Genomic DNA, 27316 nt, shown 5'->3' on the forward strand with positions numbered 1-27316 from the left:
TGTAGTTAAAGTGGTTGAAGGAGTATGTGTGCTAATGTGAGTTGTTGGAGAGGTGCTTGGTGAGTGCGTTGACACACTTGTAGTTGAAATAGTAGGAGTATGTGTGCTAATGTGAGTTGTTGAAGAGGTGCTTGGTGAGTGTGTGGTCACAGTTGTAGTTGATGTAGTTAAAGTGGTTGAAGGAGTATGTGTGCTAATGTGAGTTGTTGGAGAGGTGCTTGGTGAGTGCGTTGACACACTTGTAGTTGAAGTAGTAGGAGTATGTGTGCTAATGTGAGTTGTTGGAAAGGTGCTTGGTGAGTGCGTTGACACACTTGTAGTTGAAGTAGTAGGAGTATGTGTGCTAATGTGAGTTGTTGAAGAGGTGATTGGTGAGTGTGTAGTTTCACTTGTAGAAGTGGTTTTAGGGGAAGTGCTTGGTGAGTGGGTAGTCTCACTCGTGGAAGAGGGGGTAGGTGTGCTTACATGTGAAGTAGGGGAGGTGCTTGGTGAGTGTGTCGTCACACTTGTAGTTGATGTAGTTAAAGTGGTTGAAGGAGTATGTGTGCTAATGTGAGTTGTTGGAGAGGTGCTTGGTGAGTGTGTGGTCACACTAGTGGAAGTGGTAGTGGGGGTAGGTGTACTTACATGAGAAGTAGGGGAGGTGCTTGGTGAGTGTGTGGTCATACTTGTAGTTGATGTAGTTAAAGTGGTTGAAGGAGTATGTGTGCTAATGTGAGTTGTTGGAGAGGTGCTTGGTGAGTGTGTGGTCACACTAGTGGAAGTGGTAGTGGGGGTAGGTGTACTTACATGAGAAGTAGGGGAGGTGCTTGGTGAGTGTGTGGTCACAGTTGTAGTTGAAGTAGTAGAATGGGTAGGTGTGCTTGGTGAACGCGTTGACACACTTGTAGTAGGAGTATGTGTGCTAATGTGAGTTGTTGGAGAGGTGCTTGGTGAGTGTGTGGTCACACTAGTGGAAGTGGGGGTAGGTGTGCTTACATGAGAAGTAGGGGATGTGCTTGGTGAGTGTGTGGTCACAGTTGTAGTTGAAGTAGTAGAATGGGTAGGTGTGCTTGGTGAGTGCGTTGACACACTTGTAGTTGAAATAGTAGGAGTATGTGTGCTAATGTGAGTTGTTGGAGAGGTGCTTGGTGAGTGTGTGGTCACACTAGTGGAAGTGGTAGTGGGGGTAGGTGTGCTTACATGAGAAGTAGGGGAGGTGCTTGGTGAGTGTGTGGTCACAGTTGTAGTTGAAGTGGTAGAATGGGTAGGTGTGCTTGGTGAACGCGTTGACACACTTGTAGTAGGAGTATGTGTACTAATGTGAGTTGTTGGAGAGGTGCTTGGTGAGTGTGTGGTCACACTAGTGGAAGTGGTAGTGGGGGTAGATGTGCTTACATGAGTAGTAGGGGAGGTGCTTGGAGAGTGTGTGGTCACAGTTGAAGTGGTAGAATGGGTAGGTGTGCTTGGTGAGTGCGTTGACACACTTGTAGTTGAAGTAGTAGGAGTATGTGTGCTAATGTGAGTTGTTGGAGAGGTGCTTGGTAAGTGTGTGGTCACACTAGTGGAACTGGTAGTGGGGGTAGGGGTGCTTACATGAGAAGTAGGGGAGGTGCTTGGTGAGTGTGTGGTCACAGTTGTAGTTGAAGTAGTAGAATGGGTAGGTGTGCTTGGTGAGTGGGTTGACACACTTGTAGTTGAAGTAGTAGGAGTATGTGTGCTAATGTGAGTTGTTGGAGAGGTGCTTGGTGAGTGTGTGGTCACACTAGTGGAAGTGGTAGTGGGGGTAGGTGTGCTTACATGAGAAGTAGGGGAGGTGCTTGGTGAGTGTGTGGTCACACTAGTGGAAGTGGTAGTGGGGGTAGGGGTGCTTACATGAGAAGTAGGGGAGGTGCTTGGTGAGTGTGTGGTCACAGTTGTAGTTGAAGTAGTAGAATGGGTAGGTGTGCTTGGTGAGTGGGTTGACACACTTGTAGTTGAAGTAGTAGGAGTATGTGTGCTAATGTGAGTTGTTGGAGAGGTGCTTGGTGAGTGTGTGGTCACACTAGTGGAAGTGGTAGTGGGGGTAGGTGTGCTTACATGAGAAGTAGGGGAGGTGCTTGGTGAGTGTGTGGTCACACTAGTAGAAGTGGTAGTGGGGGTAGGTGTGCTTACATGAGAAGTAGGGGAGGTGCTTGGTGAGTGTGTGGTCACAGTTGTAGTTGAAGTAGTAGAATGGGTAGGTGTGCTTGGTGAGTGCGTTGACACACTTGTAGTAGGAGTATGTGTGCTAATGTGAGTTGTTGGAGTGGTGATTGGTGAGTGTGTAGTTTCACTTGTAGAAGTGGTTTTAGGGGAAGTGCTTGGTGAGTGGGTAGTCTCACTCGTGGAAGAGGGGGTAGGTGTGCTTACATGTGAAGTAGGGGAGGTGCTTGGTGAGTGTGTCGTCACACTTGTAGTTGATGTAGTTAAAGTGGTTGAAGGAGTATGTGTGCTAATGTGAGTTGTTGGAGAGGTGCTTGGTGAGTGTGTGGTCACACTAGTGGAAGTGGTAGTGGGGGTAGGTGTACTTACATGAGAAGTAGGGGAGGTGCTTGGTGAGTGTGTGGTCATACTTGTAGTTGATGTAGTTAAAGTGGTTGAAGGAGTATGTGTGCTAATGTGAGTTGTTGGAGAGGTGCTTGGTGAGTGTGTGGTCACACTAGTGGAAGTGGTAGTGGGGGTAGGTGTACTTACATGAGAAGTAGGGGAGGTGCTTGGTGAGTGTGTGGTCACAGTTGTAGTTGAAGTAGTAGAATGGGTAGGTGTGCTTGGTGAACGCGTTGACACACTTGTAGTAGGAGTATGTGTGCTAATGTGAGTTGTTGGAGAGGTGCTTGGTGAGTGTGTGGTCACACTAGTGGAAGTGGTAGTGGGGGTAGGTGTGCTTACATGAGAAGTAGGGGATGTGCTTGGTGAGTGTGTGGTCACAGTTGTAGTTGAAGTAGTAGAATGGGTAGGTGTGCTTGGTGAGTGCGTTGACACACTTGTAGTTGAAATAGTAGGAGTATGTGTGCTAATGTGAGTTGTTGGAGAGGTGCTTGGTGAGTGTGTGGTCACACTAGTGGAAGTGGTAGTGGGGGTAGGTGTGCTTACATGAGAAGTAGGGGAGGTGCTTGGTGAGTGTGTGGTCACAGTTGTAGTTGAAGTGGTAGAATGGGTAGGTGTGCTTGGTGAACGCGTTGATACACTTGTAGTAGGAGTATGTGTACTAATGTGAGTTGTTGGAGAGGTGCTTGGTGAGTGTGTGGTCACACTAGTGGAAGTGGTAGTGGGGGTAGATGTGCTTACATGAGTAGTAGGGGAGGTGCTTGGAGAGTGTGTGGTCACAGTTGAAGTGGTAGAATGGGTAGGTGTGCTTGGTGAGTGCGTTGACACACTTGTAGTTGAAGTAGTAGGAGTATGTGTGCTAATGTGAGTTGTTGGAGAGGTGCTTGCTGAGTGTGTGGTCACACTAGTGGAACTGGTAGTGGGGGTAGGGGTGCTTACATGAGAAGTAGGGGAGGTGCTTGGTGAGTGTGTGGTCACAGTTGTAGTTGAAGTAGTAGAATGGGTAGGTGTGCTTGGTGAGTGGGTTGACACACTTGTAGTTGAAGTAGTAGGAGTATGTGTGCTAATGTGAGTTGTTGGAGAGGTGCTTGGTGAGTGTGTGGTCACACTAGTGGAAGTGGTAGTGGGGGTAGGTGTGCTTACATGAGAAGTAGGGGAGGTGCTTGGTGAGTGTGTGGTCACACTAGTGGAAGTGGTAGTGGGGGTAGGGGTGCTTACATGAGAAGTAGGGGAGGTGCTTGGTGAGTGTGTGGTCACAGTTGTAGTTGAAGTAGTAGAATGGGTAGGTGTGCTTGGTGAGTGGGTTGACACACTTGTAGTTGAAGTAGTAGGAGTATGTGTACTAATGTGAGTTGTTGGAGAGGTGCTTGGTGAGTGTGTGGTCACACTAGTGGAAGTGGTAGTGGGGGTAGGTGTGCTTACATGAGAAGTAGGGGAGGTGCTTGGTGAGTGTGTGGTCACAGTTGTAGTTGAAGTGGTAGAATGGGTAGGTGTGCTTGGTGAACGCGTTGACACACTTGTAGTAGGAGTATGTGTACTAATGTGAGTTGTTGGAGAGGTGCTTGGTGAGTGTGTGGTCACACTAGTGGAAGTGGTAGTGGGGGTAGATGTGCTTACATGAGTAGTAGGGGAGGTGCTTGGAGAGTGTGTGGTCACAGTTGAAGTGGTAGAATGGGTAGGTGTGCTTGGTGAGTGGGTTGACACACTTGTAGTTGAAGTAGTAGGAGTATGTGTGCTAATGTGAGTTGTTGGAGAGGTGCTTGGTGAGTGTGTGGTCACACTAGTGGAAGTGGTAGTGGGGGTAGGTGTGCTTACATGAGAAGTAGGGGAGGTGCTTGGTGAGTGTGTGGTCACACTAGTGGAAGTGGTAGTGGGGGTAGGTGTGCTTACATGAGAAGTAGGGGAGGTGCTTGGTGAGTGTGTGGTCACAGTTGTAGTTGAAGTAGTAGAATGGGTAGGTGTGCTTGGTGAGTGCGTTGACACACTTATAGTAGGAGTATGTGTGCTAATGTGAGTTGTTGGAGTGGTGCTTGGTGAGTGTGTAGTTTCACTTGTGAAAGTGGTCGTAGGGGAAGTGCTTGGTGAGTGGGTAGTCTCACTTGTGGAAGTGGTAGTGGGGGTAGGTGTGCTTACATGAGTGGTAGGGGAGGTGCTTGGTGAGTGTGTAGTCACACTAGTAGTTGATGTTGTAGTTAAAGTGGTTGGAGGACTAGGTGTGCTAATGTGAGTAGTTGGAGAGGTGCTTGGTGAGTGTGTGGTCACACTGGTTGAAGTGGTAGTGGGGGTAGGTGTGCTTACATGAAAAGTAGGGGAGATGCTTGGTGAGTGTGTGGTCACAGTTATAGTTGAAGTAGTAGAATGGGTAGGTGTGCTTGGTGAGTGCGTTGACACACTTGTAGTTGGAGTATGTGCGCTAAAGTGAGTTGTTGGAGAGGTGCTTGGTGTGTGTGTAGTTTCTCTTGTGGAAGTGGTTGTAGGGGAAGTGCTTGTTGAGTGTGTAGTCACAGTTGTAGTTGAAGTAGTAGAATGGGTAGGTGTGCTTGGTGAGTGCGTTGACACACTAGTGGAAGTGGTAGTGGGGGTATGTGTGCTTACATGAGTGGTAGGGGAGGTGCTTGGTGAGTGTGTAGTCACACTAGTAGTTGATGTAGTTAAAGAGGTTGGAGGACTAGGTGTGCTTATGTGAGTAGTTGGAGAGGTGCTTGGTGAGTGTGTGGTCACACTAGTGGAAGTGGTAGTGGGGGTAGGTGTGCTTACATGAGTAGTAGGGGAGGTGCTTGGTGAGTGTGTAGTCACACTAGTAGTTGATGTTGTAGTTAAAGTGGTTGGAGGACTAGGTGTGCTTATGTGAGTAGTTGGAGAGGTGCTTGGTGAGTGGGTAGTCTCACTCGTGGAAGTGGTAGTGGGGGTAGGTGTGCTTACATAAGTGGTAGGGGAGGTGCTTGGTGAGTGTGTAGTCACACTAGTAGTTGATGTAGTTAAAGTGGTTGGAGGACTAGGTGTGCTTATGTGAGTAGTTGGAGAGGTGCTTGGTGAGTGCGTTGACAGACTTGTAGTTGAAGTAGTAGGAGTATGTGTGCTAATGTGAGTAGTTGGAGAGGTGCTTGGTGAGTGTGTGGTCACACTAGTGGAAGTGGTAGTGGGGGTAGGTGTGCTTACATGAGTAGTTGGGGAGGTGCTTGGTGAGTGTGTGGTCACACTAGTAGTTGATGTAGTTAAAGAGGTTGGAGGACTAGGTGTGCTTATGTGAGTAGTTGGAGAGGTGCTTGGTGAGTGTGTGGTCACACTAGTGGAAGTAGTAGCGGGGGTAGGTGTGCTTACATGAGAAGTATGGGAGGTGCTTGGTGAGTGTGAGGTCACACTAGTGGAAGTAGTAGTGGGGGTATGTGTGCTTACATGAGTGGTAGGGGAGGTGCTTTGTGAGTGTGTAGTCACACTAGTAGTTGATGTTGTAGTTAAAGTGGTTGGCGGACTAGGTGTGCTTATGTGAGTAGTTGGAGAGGTGCTTGGTGAGTGGGTAGTCTCACTCGTGGAAGTGGTAGTGGGGGTCGGTGTGCTTACATAAGTGGTAGGGGAGGTGCTTGGTGAGTGTGTAGTCACACTAGTAGTTGATGTAGTTAAAGTGGTAGGAGGACTAGGTGTGCTTATGTGAGTAGTTGGAGAGGTGCTTGGTGAGTGCGTTGACACACTTGTAGTTGAAGTAGTAGGAGTATGTGTGCTAATGTGAGTAGTTGGAGAGGTGCTTGGTGAGTGTGTGGTCACACTAGTGGAAGTGGTAGTGGGGGTAGGTGTGCTTACATGAGTAGTAGGGGAGGTTCTTGTTGAGTGTGTTGTCACAGTTGTAGTTGAAGTAGTAGAATGGGTAGGTGTGCTTGGTGAACGCGTTGATACACTTGTAGTTGGAGTATGTGTGCTAATGTGAGTTGTTGGAGAAGTGCTTGGTGAGTGTGTGGTCATCCTAGTTGAAGTGGTAGTGGGGGTAGGTGTGCTTACATGAGAAGTAGGGGAGGTGCTTGGTGAGTGTGTGGTCACACTAGTGGAAGTAGTAGTGGGGGTATGTGTGCTTACCTGAGTGGTAGGGGAGGTGCTTGGTGAGTGTGTAGTCACACTACTAGTTGATGTTGTAGTTAAAGTGGTTGGAGGACTAGGTGTGCTTATATGAGTAGTTGGAGAGGTGCTTGGTGAGTGGGTAGTCTCACTCGTGGAAGTGGTAGTGGGGGTAGGTGTGCTTACATGAGTAGTAGGGGAGGTGCTTGGTGAGTGTGTAGTCACACTAGTAGTTGATGTAGTTAAAGTGGTTGGAGGACTAGGTGTGCTTATGTGAGTAGTTGGAGAGGTGCTTGGTGAGTGCGTTGACACACTTGTAGTTGAAGTAGTAGGAGTATGTGTGCTAATGTGAGTAGTTGGAGAGGTGCTTGGTGAGTGTGTGGTCACACTAGTAGAAGTGGTAGTGGGGGTACGTGTGCTTACATGAGTAGTAGGGGAGGTGCTTGGTGAGTGTGTGGTCACAGTTGTAGTTGAAGTAGTAGTTAAAGTGGTTGGAGGACTAGGTGTGCTTATGTGAGTAGTTGGAGAGGTGCTTGGTGAGTGTGTGGTCACCCTAGTTGAAGTGGTAGTGGGGGTAGGTGTGCTTACATGAGAAGTAGGGGAGGTGCTTGGTGAGTGTGTGGTCACAGTTGTAGTTGAAGTAGTAGAATGGGTAGGTGTGCTTGATGAACGCGTTGATACACTTGTAGTTGGAGTATGTGTGCTAATGTGAGTTGTTGGAGAGGTGCTCGGTGAGTGGGTAGTCTCACTCGTGGAAGTGGTAGTGGGGGTAGGGGTGCTTACATGAGTAGTAGGGGAGGTTCTTGTTGAGTGTGTAGTCACAGTTGTAGTTAAAGTAGTAGAATGGGTAGGTGTGCTTGGTGAGTGCGTTGACACACTTGTGGATGACGTAGTAGCAGTATGTGTGCTAATGTGAGTTGTTGGAGAGGTGCTTGGTGAGTGTGTGGTCACAGTAGTAGAAGTAGTGGGGGTAGGTGTGCTTACATGAGTGGTAGGGGAGGTGCTTGGTGAGTATGTAGTCACACTAGTAGTTGATGTTGTAGTTAAAGTGGTTGGAGGACTAGATGTGCTTATGTGAGTAGTTGGAGAGGTGCTTGGTGAGAGTGTGGTCACCCTAGTTGAAGTGGTAGTGGGGGTAGGTGTGCTTACATGAGAAGTAGGGGAGGTGCTTGGTGAGTGTGTGGTCACAGTTGTAGTTGAAGTAGTAGAATGGGTAGGTGTGCTTGGTGAACGCGTTGACACACTTGTAGTAGGAGTATGTGTGCTAATGTGAGTTGTTGGAGAGGTGCTTGGTGAGTGTGTGGTCACACTAGTGGAAGTGGTAGTGGGGGTAGGTGTGCTTACATGAGAAGTAGGGGATGTGCTTGGTGAGTGTGTGGTCACAGTTGTAGTTGAAGTGGTAGAATGGGTTGGTGTGCTTGGTGAGTGCGTTGACACACTTGTAGTTGAAGTAGTAGGAGTATGTGTGCTAATGTGCGTAGTCGGAGAGGTGCTTGGTGAGTGTGTGGTCACACTAGTGGAACTGGTAGTGGGGGTAGGGGTGCTTACATGAGAAGTAGGGGAGGTGCTTGGTGAGTGTGTGGTCACAGTTGTAGTTGAAGTAGTAGAATGGGTAGGTGTGCTTGGTGAGTGGGTTGACACACTTGTAGTTGAAGTAGTAGGAGTATGTGTGCTAATGTGAGTTGTTGGAGAGGTGCTTGGTGAGTGTGTGGTTACACTAGTGGAAGTGGTAGTGGGGGTAGGTGTGCTTACATGAGTGGTAGGGGAGGTGCTTGGTGAGTGTGTAGTCACACTAGTAGTTGATGTTGTAGTTAAAGTGGTTGGAGGACTAGATGTGCTTATGTGAGTAGTTGGAGAGGTGCTTGGTGAGTGTGTGGTCACCCTAGTTGAAGTGGTAGTGGGGGTAGGTGTGCTTACATGAGAAGTAGGGGAGGTGCTTGGTGAGTGTGTGGTCACAGTTGTAGTTGAAGTAGTAGAATGGGTAGGTGTGCTTGGTGAACGCGTTGATACACTTGTAGTTGGAGTATGTGTGCTAATGTGAGTTGTTGGAGAGGTGCTTGGTGAGTGTGTGGTAACACTAGTGGAAGTGGTAGTGGGGGTAGATGTGCTTACATGAGTAGTAGGGGAGGTGCTTGGAGAGTGTGTGGTGACAGTTGAAGTGGTAGAATAGGTAGGTGTGCTTGGTGAGTGCGTTGACACACTTGTAGTTGAAGTAGTAGGAGTATGTGTGCTAATGTGAGTTGTTGGAGAGGTGCTTGGTGAGTGTGTGGTCACACTAGTGGAAGTGGTAGTTGGGGTAGGTGTACTTACATGAGTGGTAGGGGAGGTGCTTGGTGAGTGTGTAGTCACACTAGTAGTTGATGTTGTAGTTAAAGTGGTTGGAGGACTAGGTGTGCTTATGTGAGTAGTTGGAGAGGTGCTTGGTGAGTGTGTGGTCACCCTAGTTGAAGTGGTAGTGGGGGTAGGTGTGCTTACATGAGAAGTAGGGGAGGTGCTTGGTGAGTGTGTGGTCACAGTTGTAGTTGAAGTAGTAGAATGGGTAGGTGTGCTTGGTGAACGTGTTGACACACTTGTAGTTGGAGTATGTGTGCTTATGTGAGTAGTTGGAGAGGTGCTTGGTGAGTGTGTGGTCACACTAGTGGAAGTGGTAGTGGGGGTAGGTGTGCTTACATGAGTAGTAGGGGAGGTGCTTGGTGAGTGTGTGGTCACAGTTGTAGTTGAAGTGGTAGAATGGGTAGGTGTGCTTGGTGAACGCGTTGATACACTTGTCGTTGGAGTATGTGTGCTAATGTGAGTTGTTGGAGAGGTGCTTGGTGAGTGCGTAGTCTCACTCGTGGAAGTGGTAGTGGGGGTAGGTGTGCTTACATGAGTAGTAGGGGAGGTTCTTGTTGAGTGTGTTGTAACAGTTGTAGTTGAAGTAGTAGAATGGGTAGGTGTGCTTGGTGAGTGCGTTGACACACTAGTGGAAGTGGTAGTGGGGGTAGATGTGCTTACATGAGTAGTAGGGGAGGTGCTTGGTGAGTGTGTGGTCACAGTTGTAGTTGAAGTGGTAGAATGGGTAGGTGTGCTTGGTGAGTGCGTTGACACACTTGTAGTTGAAGTAATAGGAGTATGTGTGCTAATGTGAGTTGTTGGAGTGGTGCTTGGTGAGTGTGTAGTTTCACTTGTGGAAGTGGTCGTAGGGGAAGTGTTTGGTGAGTGGGTAGTCTCACTCGTGGAAGTGGTAGTGGGGGTAGGTGTGCTTACATGAGTAGTAGGGGAGGTGCTTGTTGGGTGTGTAGTCACAGTTGTAGTTGAAGTAGTAGAATGGGTAGGTGTGCTTGGTGAGTGCGTTGACACACTTGTGGGTGATGTAGTAGGAGTATGTGTGCTAATGTGAGTTGTTGGAGAGGTGCTTGGTGAGTGTGTGGTCACACTAGTGGAAGTTGTAGTGGGGGTAGGTGTACTTACATGAGTGGTAGGGGAGGTGCTTGGTGAGTGTGTAGTCACACTAGTAGTTGATGTTGTAGTTAAAGTGGTTGGAGGACTAGGTGTGCTTATGTGAGTAGTTGGAGAGGTGCTTGGTGAGTGTGTGGTCACCCTAGTTGAAGTGGTAGTGGGGGTAGGTGTGCTTACATGAGAAGTAGGGGAGGTGCTTGGTGAGTGTGTGGTCACAGTTGTAGTTGAAGTAGTAGAATGGGTAGGTGTGCTTGGTGAACGTGTTGACACACTTGTAGTTGGAGTATGTGTGCTTATGTGAGTAGTTGGAGAGGTGCTTGGTGAGTGTGTGGTCACACTAGTGGAAGTGGTAGTGGGGGTAGGTGTGCTTACATGAGTAGTAGGGGAGGTGTTTGGTGAGTGTGTGGTCACAGTTGTAGTTGAAGTGGTAGAATGGGTAGGTGTGCTTGGTGCGTGCGTTGACACACTTGTAGTTGAAGTAGTAGGAGTATGTGTGCTAATGTGAGTTGTTGGAGTGGTGCTTGGTGAGTGTGTAGTTTCACTGGTGGAAGTGGTCATAGGGGAAGTGCTTGGTGAGTGGGACGTCTCACTCGTGGAAGTGGTAGTGGGGGTAGGTGTGCTTACATGAGTTGTAGGGGAGGTACTTGGTGAGTGTGTAGTCACACTAGTAGTTGATGTAGTTAAAGTGGTTGGAGGACTAGGTGTGCTTATGTGAGTAGTTGGAGAGGTGCTTGGTGAGTGCGTTGACACACTTGTAGTTGAAGTAGTAGGAGTATGTGTGCTAGTGTGAGTAGTTGGAGAGGTGCTTGGTGAGTGTGCGGTCACACTAGTTGAAGTGGTAGTGGGGGTAGGTGTGCTTACATGAGAAGTAGGGGAGGTGCTTGGTGAGTGTGTGGTCACAGTTGTAGTTGAAGCAGTAGTATAGGTAGGTGTGCTTGGTGAATGCGTTGACACACTTGTAGTTGGAGTATGTGTGCTAATGTGAGTTGTTGGAGAGGTGCTTGGTGAGTGTGTAGTTTCACTTGTGGAAGTGGTTGTAGGGGAAGTGCTTGGTGAGTGGGTAGTCTCACTTGGGGAAATGGTAGTGGGGGTAGGTGTGCTTACATGAGTAGTAGGGGAGGTGCTTGTTGAGTGTGTAGACACAGTAGTAGTTGAAATAGTAGAATGGGTAGGTGTGCTTGGTGAGTGCGTTGACACACTTGTGGGTGAAGTAGTAGGAGTATGTGTGCTAATGTGAGTTGTTGGAGAGGTGCTTGGTGAGTGTGTGGTCACACTAGTGGAAGTGGTAGTGGGTGTAGGTGTGCTTACATGAGTAGTAGGGGAGGTGCTTGGTGAGTGTGTGGTCACAGTTGTAGTTGAAGTGGTAGAATGGGTAGGTGTGCTTGGTGAGTGCGTTGACACACTTGTAGTTGAAGTAGTAGGAGTATGTGTGCTAATGTGAGTTGTTGGAGAGGTGCTTGGTGAGTGTGTGGTCACACTAGTGGAAGTGGGGGTTGGTGTGCTTACATGAGTAGTAGGGGAGGTGCTTGGTGAGTGTGTGGTCACAGTAGAATGGGTTGGTGTGCTTATGTGAATGGTTGGAGACGTACTTGGTGAGTGTGTAGTCTCACTTGTAGTAGTAGTAGTAGTACGTGTGCTAATGTGAGTGGTTGGAGAGGTGCTTGGTGAGTGCGTTGACACACTTGTAGTTGAAGTAGTAGGAGTATGTGTGCTAATGTGAGTTGTTGAAGAGGTGATTGGTGAGTGTGTAGTTTCACTTGTAGAAGTGGTTTTAGGGGAAGTGCTTGGTGAGTGGGTAGTCTCACTCGTGGAAGAGGGGGTAGGTGTGCTTACATGTGAAGTAGGGGAGGTGCTTGGTGAGTGTGTCGTCACACTTGTAGTTGATGTAGTTAAAGTGGTTGAAGGAGTATGTGTGCTAATGTGAGTTGTTGGAGAGGTGCTTGGTGAGTGTGTGGTCACACTAGTAGAGGAAGTGCTTGGTGGGTGTGTAGTCTTGCTTATAGAAGTGGTAGTGGATGTAGGTGTGATTGTATGACTAATAGGGCTGGTACTTGGTGAGTGTGTAGTCTGACTTGAAGTAGAGGTGGTGGTAAGGGTAGATGTGCTACTGTGAGCAGTAGGTGAAGTAGGGGGTGGGTGTGAGGTTGCAGTTGTAGGTGTGCCACTGTGAGATGTGGGAGTGACACTTGATACAGGTGTAGTGACAGTTGTTAGGCTGGATGTAGCATGTGTACTTGGTGATATCGTTGATGTAGTTGACTTCGTAGAAGAAGTAGTTTCTGTTACTGTTGTCCTCTCCGGTGATGTACTTGGTACCGCTGAGGTGGTGGATGCTGTTTTTAACAACAAAAAATATATGAGCTATAACGTGACACTGTAAAATGGATATTTTGGTAGACAAATATAAAATCAGAAATTTTGGTGTAAAAACTGATATTGCAGGTTTGCTCCCAATCTTTTGATAAGCGACTTATACAGAACATCTTCTTACCTTCATCATTTCCAGCGTTCACAAGCCTTGAGATACAATATTAATCATTTGGGAAATTGACAATACTGAATATATGCATACCTCTGCATTGTCATAGAGACACTGGATGAGAATTCTTCTTTTTCCGTTAACATTTTTACCTTATTAAAGCCAAGGATTGAAGTCCTCCTCCACTTGATCGTAGTTGTCATAATTTTTTTTGTGAAGACTTGTAAAAAGTATATTTTTACTGCATGTGTGTGAAACGATATAAAGTGTTTTATGCATGTTTGGAAATGTACATGCCTATTTAGGATAACTATGTAAAGATTAACAACCCATATGGCATTATACTAACAGGTAAAGTTTGTAGACTTGTGGAATGTACTTGATTATATGTAGCCCTCATCAAGATTTATACATGTTTCAACTAGTAAATTTACTCCACAGTTGAGAGAACAATAAATGAGCTGATGAAATGATGGGTAGCGTGTTTATGTTGAATTGCCCAATAATTACTAACATTCACAGATCCACCTTTTGGTGCATGCTGCAAACTGGTTCATCACTGTTGTTGGCATCTAATGCTAATAGTCAACAGCAAGAATGATTCAGGATGCAAAATAGCTGCTTTTAAGTGTGACTGTGCTCAATACATGTTAGTCTTTGAATTAATATTACTGAGGTAGGAGGCTAAGATCACTTTTTCACATACAGAAATCCTACCCAGGACCAAGAATGCTCAGAACCAGTCCATTTAACCATTGAGGAGAAGGAAATGATACAAGGAAATGATCTTGAACAAATGACTTGCTTGCCCATGTTCCCGTTTTTTAATGATAATATAGCCTCATGAAGTATATTTTTAAGTTTGAGAGATAATGTGAGAAGCTTTGCATCTTTCTTTCAGGAGTCTGTGTATCAGTTTTTGTGAGCCTGTAGTCAGTGGTTGGTCAATGTTATTTCTTTGGTTTTTTGGTCACCCTGGGGATATGGATCCAGTTCTGCTGGCAATTGAAAGTGGAATTTCCTACACACACACACACACACTAAGTTGGTCACAATATCAATTTACCTGTCAGATTCTTAACTGCACTCCAGATTGCACACTGTACTATCTGCTAGTTGGTGGGTTAAATTATGTACTTGTGTGACTCCTCTGACTGACTTCCACAGCAGGCTGGACCTGCATAAAGAATTCTGTGCACTTTGTGCCTGCTTGGATCCCAGTTAAGTTTTATTTTTTTTTCATAATTTACAGGAAATTATACAAAACTCATCAAAATCATATTTTGTATTTTTTAATCATTGTCCTTACATAGAAACAAATCTGATAAGAACCCCTCTGCCCATAGTCTGTCCATTATTCTTGAAGTAAAGACTCAAGCCTTAACAAGTCCTTGTTCTTGTTTTAGATTCTGGATAGCAAAATGCCTATTCCATGCATGTTTCAATTCTGTCACTGTAATAACATTCACCACATCATCTGGGATCTGTTTCACATATCTACCATCCTCACAGTAAAGTAAAAATTCCTTACCTTACATCTAAGCTTCTGATCCTCTAGTTTTAGACTAGAAATGTGTAAAACAACCAGCACACGTCTGTAAGGACACGCCAGCTGCCAATGAATTAAAATGTTCTAGGCCAGCATACAATTATAATAATCATAATTGATTATTCATAATATTGGTACTGTACTGTAATGTAGGGGTAAAATACACACAATGTACCCCTTTTTCAAGAGTCCTAAACATCTTATACCTGAAAAGAAAAAAAACCCCTTACCTTTAAACCATGGTTGCCATGCTGCAATGCTTTACTCCTCACATGCTGTCTGTGACTGAGCACGAGTAAATGATGTCATATAGTGACTCTGAGGTCAGTATGCGGAGAGTGAGGGAATGCCAATGGGAAGGGCTTTGCTAACTGGGTCTGAGCTTCCAGATACAATTTAATTTGTCTTTAGTTTAGAGTTTAGACACAGGCAGCATGTGAGGACCATAAGGGAGCAGAAGAACAGATTTGTAATGGACCACAAAGGATGAGCCTCCTCTAAGGCCTACAATGGTAGGTAAACAGGGGATGGGCCCTAAATGTAGATGTGTGTGATGCATGAAGTGAGTGTGAAAATGTTTACATGTTTAAGTGTCAGTATATGTGAGTGAGTGTGAGTATATGCAAATGTGTGTATATTCAAGACAAATTAAACCAGAATATTGATAGAATATGGAATATTTTGTTAGGGGTTAAGAATATTGGAGCACTTGGCCGTTTTACACAGACTTGTGAGCCTTGGAACATATTAAAAAATAGTAAAATCCCCATACATCTAGTGCTACCTTGGAATAGTGCAGCAAGTCAACCTGGATTTTAGCAGCTGGTGCATGGAGTCACTTTTTGATGTTAACATAAAACAGTTTCATACATTAGATTATCTATAAAGTCTTACCTTTTGCAAAAATGTCTTTGCACAGGCATCTCTTAGCTCAACGTCTTACCTTGATTGATCAGGTTAGTTGATGGTACAGAAAAAAACTACTGACTAATCATTTGTGATATGCTGATTGTAGGAAACGGCTTTTCAGTATGTACACCATAAGATAAATTCTGCCTTTTGTAGTAGTACCCTAGTAGCACCCTAGAGAGGTCCAACCAGGGCACACTCCATTGTTTTGGTATGGTAAGTGGTAAATCACAAGTGAGCATAGAAGCACTATGGACCATTTCATTTTTGTTAATGTCACAGTGGAGCTAGGTCCCTGAAGATATTTTTTGGTGGAGAAGGCAGACAGGCCTGTTGGCTACCATCTCTCTTTGAAGATTTCAGTGGTTTCCCTCGTTCGAGAGGACAGTGAAGATCTAACTATTTTGTGGACCTTTTGTCTGAAGAGGGAAGGAAAAGATCACAAATCCCTTCAGAGAGTGCTATGCAAGAAAAGATGAAGACTAGGGACTTGGGTATCCACCTTGGCACACCTTAAACCAAGGTTGGGAAATAATTTTACATTACCATTTTTTTGCCACACATGTTTTAAATATTTTGGTTAGAATGCAGTGCAGTCCCACTGATTCAGCTCCTTGGTAAGCAATATAGCGGGTTAAACAATATATTACATCCCAAAACCTAACCATCATGTTAAGGGCTATGTTGTGTAACTTTAAAAGGGTTTAGATTACATTTTTAAATGTATAGGGGCACTTTTTGCCTAGATAAAGAGACTGGCTGTGAGATATTTCAAAGCATGTACACATTGAGTTACAGATGTCATATTTCAAATTCATTGTATGGAAAACATATTAATAAATGTCAGAAAAGGTTTGTTTTAATATGTAAATATTGTATTGTATGGTTTAGCTACATAAGGCTCTCCCAAGTCAAATATATCAGTCTTATTTAAGCATCTATACAAACAACAAGTTTGTGATAAAAACATTGAACGTATGGCAGCTTAATAAGGGTTTGTACTCACGTGTTACTGGGGTTGTGACTGTAGAAGCTAAAATATGAAAAATACAAGACTTTTAAAACATAGAATTTGATAAAATACGTGGCCAAAATATCTGTGTTTCTGACTATCCTATACATACAGTGGTTGTGTGGTAGAATTGTGGAAGGAGTTCTGGGACCAGGTAAACAATTTTAAGGGGATTACCGGTAATGTTGCTAAATTTGATCAAGACCTACTCAGTACTTTATAAATGAGTATTAACTGGATAAAAATCATACAAAATTGTCCCCTTTCCAGAAAGGACCAAGGTAAGTACACACACCTAACACTATATGAGCCATTACCCCTTGTGAATATTCATTTCTCTGCTGTGGTTTACTGTATTGCCCTATGTGTTTCCTAATCATAGAATAGCATCTGTCTCCCTTATGTTTCACGTGATACCTTAACCACAAACCTATGCTGATGATCCCTGAACTTGCTTTGTTAATTTCCCTCACTACCTGGGACAACTCTGTTCCAGGTTGTGCACATGGCACAGGTTCTCAACCCATAGGAGACTGTCCGATTTGCAATTCTGCACTGTGGATCCATCTGTCGGCTAATCATTGACAATCATTAATCATTGACAATGCAGTTATTTGGAATTCCTCATGTCTACACCATCTACTTAAGTTTCTCTAGCTATCTATCGTAAAAACATACCTGAGAAGTTTAGATATGTACAGACTATCATACTGACCTAAAAGGTCACGTGCCCTTTGTATTAATCCATAGATTTTAGTTGTATACTCTTTATTTTTTAATTACCTGTGTTAAATAATTATAACACAATAGCAGGAAAGACAAAATGTTCATGTGTCATTAAATAGTTTCATAATGTGAGTCAATTTCAGGTTATATTTGAAGAAAAACTCTGACATTCTCCATAAGTCAAATCCCTACATTTCCCACATATTCTCATAATAGAGTATTTTGTCAAATTGCTCCAGGGACTAATTCACACACTAATCCACTTCTTACCACGCTTACTTCTCTAAGCAAATTTGTCTAGAGTATGGTATCAAATAATGTTCAAGCAGTGTTGAATCTCACCTTTGTTCAGGCAGCTGAATTAATTGGTGTGTTTTATTCATTAATTAATATAAATAATACATTTATTTCTTAATATAACATATATATTAAATGTTGTACACACCTGAACTTGAGATCGGTGTTGGTGTTGGTGTTGTAGAAGGAACTGGTGTAGTTGTTGGCTCAGCTGGAAAAAAAGAAAAAGCATTATTCAAAACCATTATCAACATTAAATTTCTCAATTTTATCACTGCTTTAGAAATTTACATACATGGCTGTCTCTGTTAAGACATGCTAGAGTATTGGAACATCTTCTAATCATTGAACCAAATAAGATCTCTTTAATACAACCAATAGGTTAAGAGTCAAGCCTTAGGATGTTGACCAGCATTTGCTTACTTTCAATAATACTTTAATAACTGATGACATAAAGCATTAATTAATCAGCTATGCTTGTTAGGTGAGTACCAGGGATCTAAAAAGTTTTTGTGTCTCTATTAATATACATTGTATATGCCAATGTGTGTGCAGCAAATCAAAATTGATTTATGTCAATAGAAATTGGTTTAGATATTAAAGACTTGATTATAATAATTATCAGAAATCTAACCAACACGAACAATACCAACAGTAGTCTCACATCATCTATTTTGTTGCTCGTTGATTGCAAATGAGTAAAATTGGCACATATGGGTAGAAATGACACATTCATATAAATAAATAAACTCACTGCAAGGCACGCATGTCTTTGTTTTTGGGTCATAATACTTGTCAGGATCACACTGGTAACACCCTAGAAAACAAGATATATTAAGATATATTATATATTGGGCAGAAAGCAAACTAGCAATGTACATTTGTCTGAATTCTGGTTTGCCTATGTTGACATCACTACCCATCCTTACCTTCCACCATAATACTCCTAAATAAAAGTATTTCATGTAGGCTATATTTAAATGCTTTAGACAAAATACAGGGAGATGCATATGCCCACGCCGAAGCCTGCAAATGTTAATAAAAGCATAAGCAGCTGTATGATGGTCACACAGATCATCAATGTACCTTCAGAGTTTTGGTTTGGATATGTATGAGGAGCGAATGGACACTGGCAAGGCCGATAATGCCATGTACAGTTTACATCACGACTGTATGCATAACCATCAACTGTCTCAACATGCGTGTTCTGGAAATCACAATAGACGGCTAAAAAAAAAGAAAACAAAAATGCAAATTGTAATTCGTTCCCCACACAACATGTCCTTTTATTAGTTTATCATGGGCCTCCAGTCTTGCAGCTTTTCCAGCATCAGTGAACATGATATTCCTTTACTTACAAATACACGTTTTTGCATTGTTATTACAGAACAAAATTAGGCTGCACACAAAGAGCCTTAACCCTTCACAGAATTAACAATACGTTTAATTGTACACTTAAAACAAGGAAGAACAAAACAATACATGAAACCTAACATAAGTAACATTGGACTTAGTATGTATTTATCCAACTTAGTAGTTAGTAGAATGAAAAAGGTTTAGGAGACCAAAAATTAAAACCTAGTTAGCAGGGAGTACTCCCTAAGGGTTCTAAACTTAATTAAAACTCATCCACTACTCTTATTATACTTGACAAAAAAAAATAGGAGTCATATAGTTGTAAGCTGTCAGTTGCCTAAACAGCGTATATCAGGAAAGTAGTTGCAGCAGCACTATCTATGGCTTATCAGGAGACATCCTATACACCTACTCATTGTAACCGAGCAATCACCACCTCCCTTGGTTAATATACCGTGGTGGGACATTTTTTTCCTTTTAAATCAATATTTTGTGTTTAAATAAACTTTCTTTTTTTAATGTATAGGCTGTAGAAGAGATATTTTGTGAATTTCAGGCAAATCATGCACATTTTTGTTCAACTTATATGCACTTGTCTGAAACTTACAAAATGTAAAGCTGCAGGTCCTGGCATGCACTTGCAAACAGCTGGTCAACAAATATTAGTTACTATGCAAGATTGCCAGAGCTATCACATACCTCTGCCTATGGTCTTGGGTCCCCTGACTGCTCTGTGGCCTGCCAACCTGTTGTTGACCTATGTATAGTGTTTTTAACTATGCATCACAAATCCTGTTCTGCTGACTGTTTCTACGCTCCTTGTCTAGGCTCAGAGTGGAGGTATCTGGAGACCTATTACCACCCTGTGGGCATTTACAAGTCAGCAACTCCTCTGTAAAAGGATTTCAGACCACCTGGATACAGGTTGGCTTTAATCATGCCGAACAAGGATGTTTTGTGAATGTCAGAAGTGCAAGAGCACCCAACCCTCTACTTCTTAGTGGATGAGCATCTGTGTTACACCAGTGGCTTACAGATACGAATGTTGTGAAATTCTGTACGTTGACAACTAAGACAAGATATCATCATGTACTGCAAATTGCTTTCACACTAGTTTAATTCCATGGGAAAAAAACGCTACTTTTCTGTTTTGGTAAAGATCTTTTCTAACCCTCAACTTTACAATATCTATTTTGGGTCTAACATATTACATCTGCCACATTTGAAATTTTTAAGTGATTTGCAGTAGTTCTGGCCTCTGGTATACTTCAGAGGTTAAAAAAGTTCCATGTTTAGTAAAACTCAATTAAACTCACGACACAAGTGGGGTCTTCTCCAGTCAACGCAGACTCCAGCTGTGAGGCATTCTTTGGCATAAGCTGCTATAGCTTCACACAAACATTCACAGTCTCCTCCACTATCACAGGAGCAGGCATCATTTACACAAGCGTCATAGTAAGGCTTTGGATCCACCTACAGGCAACAAAACAATTGTGAGGATTTAAGGGACAGCTCCACATTGAACTAGCATTTAATAACATGTGGAAAATCTAACACACATTTGTGTTTTTGTGCTTTTTGAGCCTTGAATTAAGCCTTCAAATATTATGCAGAATCTTTTATTCCCTCCAAAAAGGTCCCTACTGACTTTTTGATACTTTTTTTGGCCTGTTAGCAGCTAAATGATCACACATTTCTTCCCTTTCTGCACAATCCTTCCCAAAGCAACAGGCAGCACTGCCATCAGTTGGGTACTGGCAGTATTGATTTACTAAGCCTGGCCAAGCATGGGGCCGACCTCCCTGCTTTCTCACTCAAGGGTGTGCTGAGGTGTGGTAGGGTGATTGCTGGAACATGGGCAGGACAATGGGATAGACACTGAGTGGGCTGATGGAGATAACAATGGACCAAGGGTGTCTGTACTAGGACCCAAGATATCTGATGGCAGCCCTGACAATAGGGTATATTTTCATGGCTTATCCAGTTTGTCGGCCTTACCAAAGATGTGCATGTTTTAAAGACATTGCCATTGATAATGCCACAGTTTTTTTCAGCCCAAGCCCTGCGATGTGGATTCTGGTCACATGCAATTACGGTGAAGCTGGCATCATTACATGTTGGTCTGTCCTTCCAAGAATTGATAAACTCAAGCTGGTTAGACGCCACATATCGACTCCTAGTCTCATAGTCGTCCTTCATATTTCCATTGTAATTTCCACACAGACCACAGACTGATTGCTGAAGAAGACAATTAGATTAGATTAGATTAGGATTAGAAAACAAGAGAATGTCAGCATGGAGGACTGTCAGCCTGAATTGATCTAAATAGTAAAATATTAGTCAAGTTTCCTATCTTATAATTAACTAACCGCTACTCCGATTATTTTTTTTTTTTTTTATATATTAAAGTATTCAATTTTTCATATCACTCTCGCCTCCGGATCTGTGTTTCAAGAATTCAGGAAGATTTCCCTTGTTTTTCTTTTTTTCTGAGACTACGAAGTTTGGATATAAAAAAATCTGGTGGAGAGTGAAATCTACCCGGGAGACGAATAACCCCTCCCTCTCATCCCTTTGCGCGATCAATGGGCTTGAATAACAAACGTAAGGGTCCAATTTGCCTTCCAGATGTATATACATTTGTCTTGATGAATTACACTATGATGTCTTTTTATTTTTTTCTTGTTTTATTATTGAATTTAACATAGTGCTCGGATCTCTTTGAAGCTACATTGAATTGCTACATTGAATTGCTACATTGAATTGGTATTACCGTATTGGCTCGGATATAGGCCGCACCCGAATATAGGCCGCACCCTAAAAGTTTGGTGTTTTTTTTAAAAAAAAGTTTTGTAATAGATATGCTGCCACCCTGCCCCCCCAAGATATGCTGCCACTCTGTCCCCCCCGAGATATGCTGCCACTCTGCCCCCTCCCGAGATATGCTGCCACGCTGTCCTCCCCCTCGAGATATGCTGCCACTCTGTCCTCCCCCCCTCGAGATATGCTGCCACTCTGTCCTCCCCCCCTCGAGATATGCTGCCATTCTGCCCCCCCGACTTACCAGAGCAGACTCCCGGTTGTCTTGCAGGGCCGGAGGGGGACATCTACGCAATACGCGTATACAACTCCCGGTGCCGGCACTCAGCGGAAGTTGTATACGCGTATTGCGTAGATGTCCCCCGCCGGCCCTGCAAGACACCCGGGAGTCTGCTCTGGTAAGTCTTGAGGGCAGAGGCAAAATGCATCGTGCGGACGTTCACCGGCTGCGGCGATGCGCGTAAAAAACCTCCGCTGCCGGCACGTCTGCACGTTGTGCTTTAACAATTCTCCCTTGCCGGGACTTCCCTCGTGGGAATTCCCGGCAAGGGAGATTGTTAAAGCACATCGTGCAGACGTGCCGGCAGCGGAGATTGTTTACGCGCGCATCGCTGCAACCTGTGAACGTCTGCGTGATGCGCTTAGACAATCTCCCGTGCTGGCACTCCCCCCGTGGAAAGTGCCGGCAGGGGAGGCTGTCTGAGCGCATCAGAGAGTAGGATACGGGTCCCCTGCACCGCTGCGGGGGATCTGTATCCTAACCTTGCTGCCTGCCCGGCACCCGGAACTGCATGACCCGGGCATCGGGCGCTAGACCCCGAATATAGGCCGCACCTCCACTTTAAAGACTTAAAGTGGGGGGAAAAAGTGCGGCATCTATTCAGGCCAATGCGGTATTTATATTATCTACACTCACTTGGTGTGGGGGGCGCAGTCACCTATGTATGTTTTGTATTTCTTCTTTTAACAAAGTGGGGTTTTGTTCTAAGGTGCACCAGCAGCATATTCACATTTATTTATTACGTGTCTTTTGTTCACATAATTTTTTTTTTGAGCGCTACTCATTTTTCTTCATAGTACATTAGAGTTTATTACACTTTATTACATTAGAGCTTTACAATTCTTAAAGAACAACAGACATATTTATATCATGGACTACATGTCTAAAATAAAAGTTATGAAGTTGGCATCAGAATTTATCGCATCACATTTTATGAAACTCCATTGAACCTAATATATTTTACAGATACCATAGAACACCAGTCATCCCATCCTGTCCAAGTATGTTGAACTACCAGTTAGAGATGAAAAGAGTTCTAACTACAGTCGGACAAATGACAACAACTAAAACCCACCAGCCCATGTTCACTTACTGGGCCATGTTTTAAAATCTTAATGTAGACATTCCTGTCCTTATTCCAGAGAATTGAGATGAGGAACTTATTGGGGATGGTGATATCAAATGTAACAAAGAGACTGTTCTCCAGAACGTTGATATCTTGAGTTGATGCTTCAGGAGTGATTGTGTACTTTTCATCAAACATCTTCAACTCTATGTTCTATGCAGGAGAGATACAGCATATCAATATCACAACTACAGCCATACTCACAGTATGTACAATTTTTAGTTGGCAATTCATATAAGAAGATGTTGCTAAAGACTAGAAATTCTAAACATGTTTAGCTTGGAGGGGAAAAGAGTGTGCATGTAATGAGATATAAATACATAAAGATAATAAACACAAGGGGAAATATATTTCAAAACAGTAGAAACGTTAGGACAAGGGATCTTCTAAGGGCTCAGAGGGGTAGATGTAATATCATGAAGTTTTTTACTTTATTTTAAAAAAAAGGCGTGGAACAGCAAATTTGGTGGAGGTTAATACGTTTAGGGAATTTAAACATCTATGGGATAGGCATATGGTTCCTGAGTCTAAGACAAGACCAAAGACTAATTAAGGTTTGGGTTTTCAACGCAGACATATTGGGCAGACTATATGGGTTCTTATCTTCCACCAAGTTTAATGCTTTAAATAATAGACTAAAATGTACTTACATCGACATAGGCAGTTATGGAGCGAGAACAGGTAGAGCCAGTGGTTCCACAGATTACATTTTCTGTCACAATCTTGAATGATGACATTGAGCTATTTATTCCACATGCATCCTAATCAAAACACAGAGTGCATATCAACCATATTGAAAATTAAAATGGTAGTTGTCATACAGATATAAACGATATGAACTGCAATTTAATGCCAAAGCGATAAGTACAGAAATATTTTACTTAAGGGCATATTGAATGGATAAGTATTGGACTTGAATATTCTTATGACAGGGTGATATTCCATATGGAACAGGTTCAATATTATCATTTCATATATAATATTAATATATATGAAATATTTCTTTATTTTGTATGTATTAAACAATATTTGTATATTCAAATGGGTTTTAGAATTATATAATTAAATGTGGCTGAGAATTATGAGGAAAGACATGGCATGGCTATATAGGCATTGTATTGTATTTTTTTTAGTGTTAATTTGCAATCACTAACGAAAATGCTTTGTTACCGTCACTAAAGTGTATTCACAGTTCCCTTCAAAAACAAACTGATGTCCATCAAAGGTTTTGATGTGACTTTCTCCATACAATGCGCAGGTGGATGCGCAGAGAGAGTTCTTCTCACATTGCCAGTGGCCTCCATAGCAGGTGCTGCAGACACGTTAAACAGAAAGAAGTAAGCAATGGCCAATTAGAAAAGAAAATAGAGTTGAAAAGGTTAAAATACTGTATATCCAAGATCTCTAAAATATCACTTATTTTTAGTAGCTCTTGAGATTATTTACACATGAAAGAGGTTTATTTGCCATTATGTGACTCTTACCAGGTCTGGCACTCGCTCTGCATGGTTTGCCCAGTTTTATAGATGTTGCCACCGTACTCACAGGAGCATTCATTTTCTAGCACACAGCTGCCATCAAAATCCTCGTAGGTTCCAGCTGGACAAACACATCCAGCCTCACACTTGGTAGGTATCTACATGTAGAAAACATAACAATAACTCAGTTCAAGTGTTTTGCCTGAAGGCAATAGTAAAAAAGATAATTTTAAAATGGCATTGCTACTTATATCATTCTTAGGATAGTAATGTTTTGGTAACACTGATACTGATCATAGTTTGGGTTAGGGTAGTTTTGGAGACAGTGGACATCTTTCCAACATGATAACCAAACTCTACATTTTATCCAATGGCGTTTGGAGCTCAAAAACTGGCATAATTGGAAATAAGTTGATTGTTACTGAAATAAATTCAGTTGAGCTTTCTTTACTTAAAACATCTGTCTTAATGTAGCATGTTCCTGCTGAATTTTTACGACCAATATACATTTTTCATGCTTTTTTATGCGTCTCGCTCTTTGCAGATGATATAACCTATTTTATGCTGATATTCACAGGTTATGAGCCAAACATCTGTCATGGCCGTCACAGATATCGGCCTTTCATGTGTCAGTTCATACAATCAACAGAGATTTAAGATATACAATTTCAAGGTGAGACTTACACACTGGATACCAGTGGCCAGAATTTGACAAGAAGGTGCACAGGCAGCTCCATATTTATCAGCCAAGGATCCACATGTTTTCATCACTTTTGGAGCCGTGCAAGTTTCTTTGACAAAAAGACAGTCAAGATGAGAAAAGATCATGTAAAACATAATATAGTATATGATAGTAAGGTATAGTATAGTACGTAGACATTTACAGTAAAAATACCTGCAAAATCACTTGGTTTTCCAATGCAATTTAGTCTCCCTGATACACAATAACTACAATGAAAAGAAAAAATAAACATATTATGGAGCAAATGAACTTTGGAACATAAAGTACACTTTAAATACAGCTATTTGTTGTCTAGACCAATATTATCTGCTTACAGACAGACATCAGGTCACCAACAGTCACTCATTACTCTTGAAATAAACAATTTGATTTTCACCTAGACTGAAACAAAATCTTAACTAGATTCACTGCCACTAATTTGGGATTAAAATGAGTAATGAGAACACATCATGCTCCTAGATTTCCATTTAAAGTGGTTGGTTAAGTGAAGAAAATGTTATTTTATATTTCTTAGCCCTTTAAAGCATAAATATGATATGTCTTAATTTATTTTGTATAAAGAGTGTATTAAGCACAAGTTGGTAAGTGGTGTCACATGCTCTTTATATTTGGTTAACCATAACCATTACAGAGTAATAGAATTAACTCTATATGCTTGCTAGCAATTTGTCTATCACATTGAATTAGAAGGTCGCTTTCGTCTTTCAAATTTGGCATGCCACACACAATTCCATCCTATGCGTGTATGGGTACATTACAATTGACGCTGTTTAAATTAAGGAAATTCTGTGCTGCTGCTTTGTACATTGTGGACTACTAAAGATTTAGCTGTTCTGGGTGGGCTGGAGCAATTCCTGACGTAAATTATGAAACTGAGTTATTAGCTTGTGAAGCCTTATGAAGGCAGAATGTGCATCCCTATGGTCTCTGTATTGTGCTTTCTTTTTTGGACAGCAAGACCTCAGTCAGTCCAAGGTGTAGGATTTAGGCAGATATAGTTGTTTAACTATAAGATGAAGAACAGCAAGCATTAGAATAGGAAAATGTAAAAGTATCTAAATAGAAGAAAGATCTTGCAAGCACAATTTACCATTTGTTAACGGATTAATCCCGATATCCCCACATTCCATCTTTTGGCATTCTCCACATATATATCAAGATTTCCTTAGTACAGTTATGATATCATCAATGATTTTGCAGTCTTCGTTAAAATATTTGCAATACTAACAATAAAAGTCTAAGTTATGAATTCAGAATTGTGTATACATGTGTAAACTGGATGCAGATCCTGGAACTGCCTTACCAAGTGAGTCCATTGAACGTAGTCTGTTGGTTGGGCATTATGACCGTAGTCTCGTCTAGGTAGCAGGGGCAGCGTGTCTTTGGGACACAGTTATCTTTGTTGTCCAGATAGTAACCCAGAGGACAGTTACATCCTTCAATAGGGATGTCATTGGGGTAACACTCCAGCTCTACATTTGAGAGGGACAGGCAGGTCCTACTACAAGAGCTTGTGTCATAGCTGTAGGTCTGATTACCACTGCATTCAACAGCTGGAAGAGAAGGAACAACAATTTGACATTTGACTTATAGAAATGCTACATTTAACTGTGGTGTAGATCATACACATTAGGGGACATGATACACAGGAAGCACATGTCTGTTGGGATAAAGTAGGTTGAGTTTTACTCACTGCAATTAACACTAGATCTCCAGTTCTTCAGGACAAGTCCTTGGGCAGCGCAAGCCCGAGCATAAGCCCCCATAGTAGAACAAATAAAGTTGACGGTCTCTTCATAATTACAAGCTTCATAGACACATCTCTGAAACATAAAACAATTTAGATAATAAATAACACCTTACAAGTGCAAAATAGACAGGTAAACACTATACACTATACACACACTATACACAGTCAGAGTTCTTGTCTTCTAATGGCTTAAAAAAAGGTAACCATGACAGGCAGCACCTGATGGATTTCCAATATGTATTTGTTTAGTGTGTTGCCTAGTGGTAACATGTTTAGTGTCATTAAACCTTTCGGATGTAAGAATGAAATGAAAAGATTTTGAAAATTACATTAATTTAGCTCTTTATCGTGCTAAGCAAATAAACCTTAGTAGATTTAATGTGCTAAGCAAATAAACCTTAGTAGATTTCATGAAGAACAGCACCTTTAACTGAATTTGCTATTAAAACAGAAGTCTGTGTTATGAAACTCCGTAACAATAGGTATAATCGTTAGAAAATGTCCGCTTATACTAGAATATTTTAAAATATTTAAAATTTCTTCCTCTTACCTTGTAATATGGTGCCGGGTCTACCAGTGTATGACACGCTTGAAATGGGCTTCCGTTCTTCACCAGGGCTGAACATTGACTCTCCGCAAATATTTCTGCACCGTACATAAAGACACAATCATTGCAACTAGAGTTGGTTGAAGTCATATTGCCAACTACACAAGTCTGAGCCTTATAAAAATAGACTGCTACTTATGAAGACTACCCACA

General features: G+C 42.5%; 1 protein-coding gene across 1 annotated transcript in view; it reads right to left on the minus strand.

Moving 5' to 3' along the window:
- Positions 1-27316, minus strand: part of LOC128467647 (mucin-2-like) — a 37994-nt gene that overhangs the window by 614 nt on the left and 10064 nt on the right. The window contains exons 10-25 of the mRNA XM_053449323.1: positions 27107-27201; positions 26500-26629; positions 26110-26359; positions 24960-25012; positions 24749-24855; positions 24071-24222; positions 23757-23898; positions 23237-23347; positions 22554-22739; positions 20359-20598; positions 19677-19833; positions 18091-18231; positions 17759-17821; positions 17153-17215; positions 15976-16002; positions 790-12365 (exon numbers count right to left, since the gene is read on the minus strand). Coding sequence (XP_053305298.1) covers positions 790-12365; positions 15976-16002; positions 17153-17215; positions 17759-17821; positions 18091-18231; positions 19677-19833; positions 20359-20598; positions 22554-22739; positions 23237-23347; positions 23757-23898; positions 24071-24222; positions 24749-24855; positions 24960-25012; positions 26110-26359; positions 26500-26629; positions 27107-27201 — 13493 coding nt within the window. The remainder of the gene's footprint in view (positions 1-789; positions 12366-15975; positions 16003-17152; positions 17216-17758; positions 17822-18090; positions 18232-19676; positions 19834-20358; positions 20599-22553; positions 22740-23236; positions 23348-23756; positions 23899-24070; positions 24223-24748; positions 24856-24959; positions 25013-26109; positions 26360-26499; positions 26630-27106; positions 27202-27316) is intronic.

Source organism: Spea bombifrons, chromosome 10 (genome assembly GCF_027358695.1).
Source record: "Spea bombifrons isolate aSpeBom1 chromosome 10, aSpeBom1.2.pri, whole genome shotgun sequence".
Taxonomy (NCBI): Eukaryota; Metazoa; Chordata; class Amphibia; order Anura; family Pelobatidae; genus Spea; species Spea bombifrons.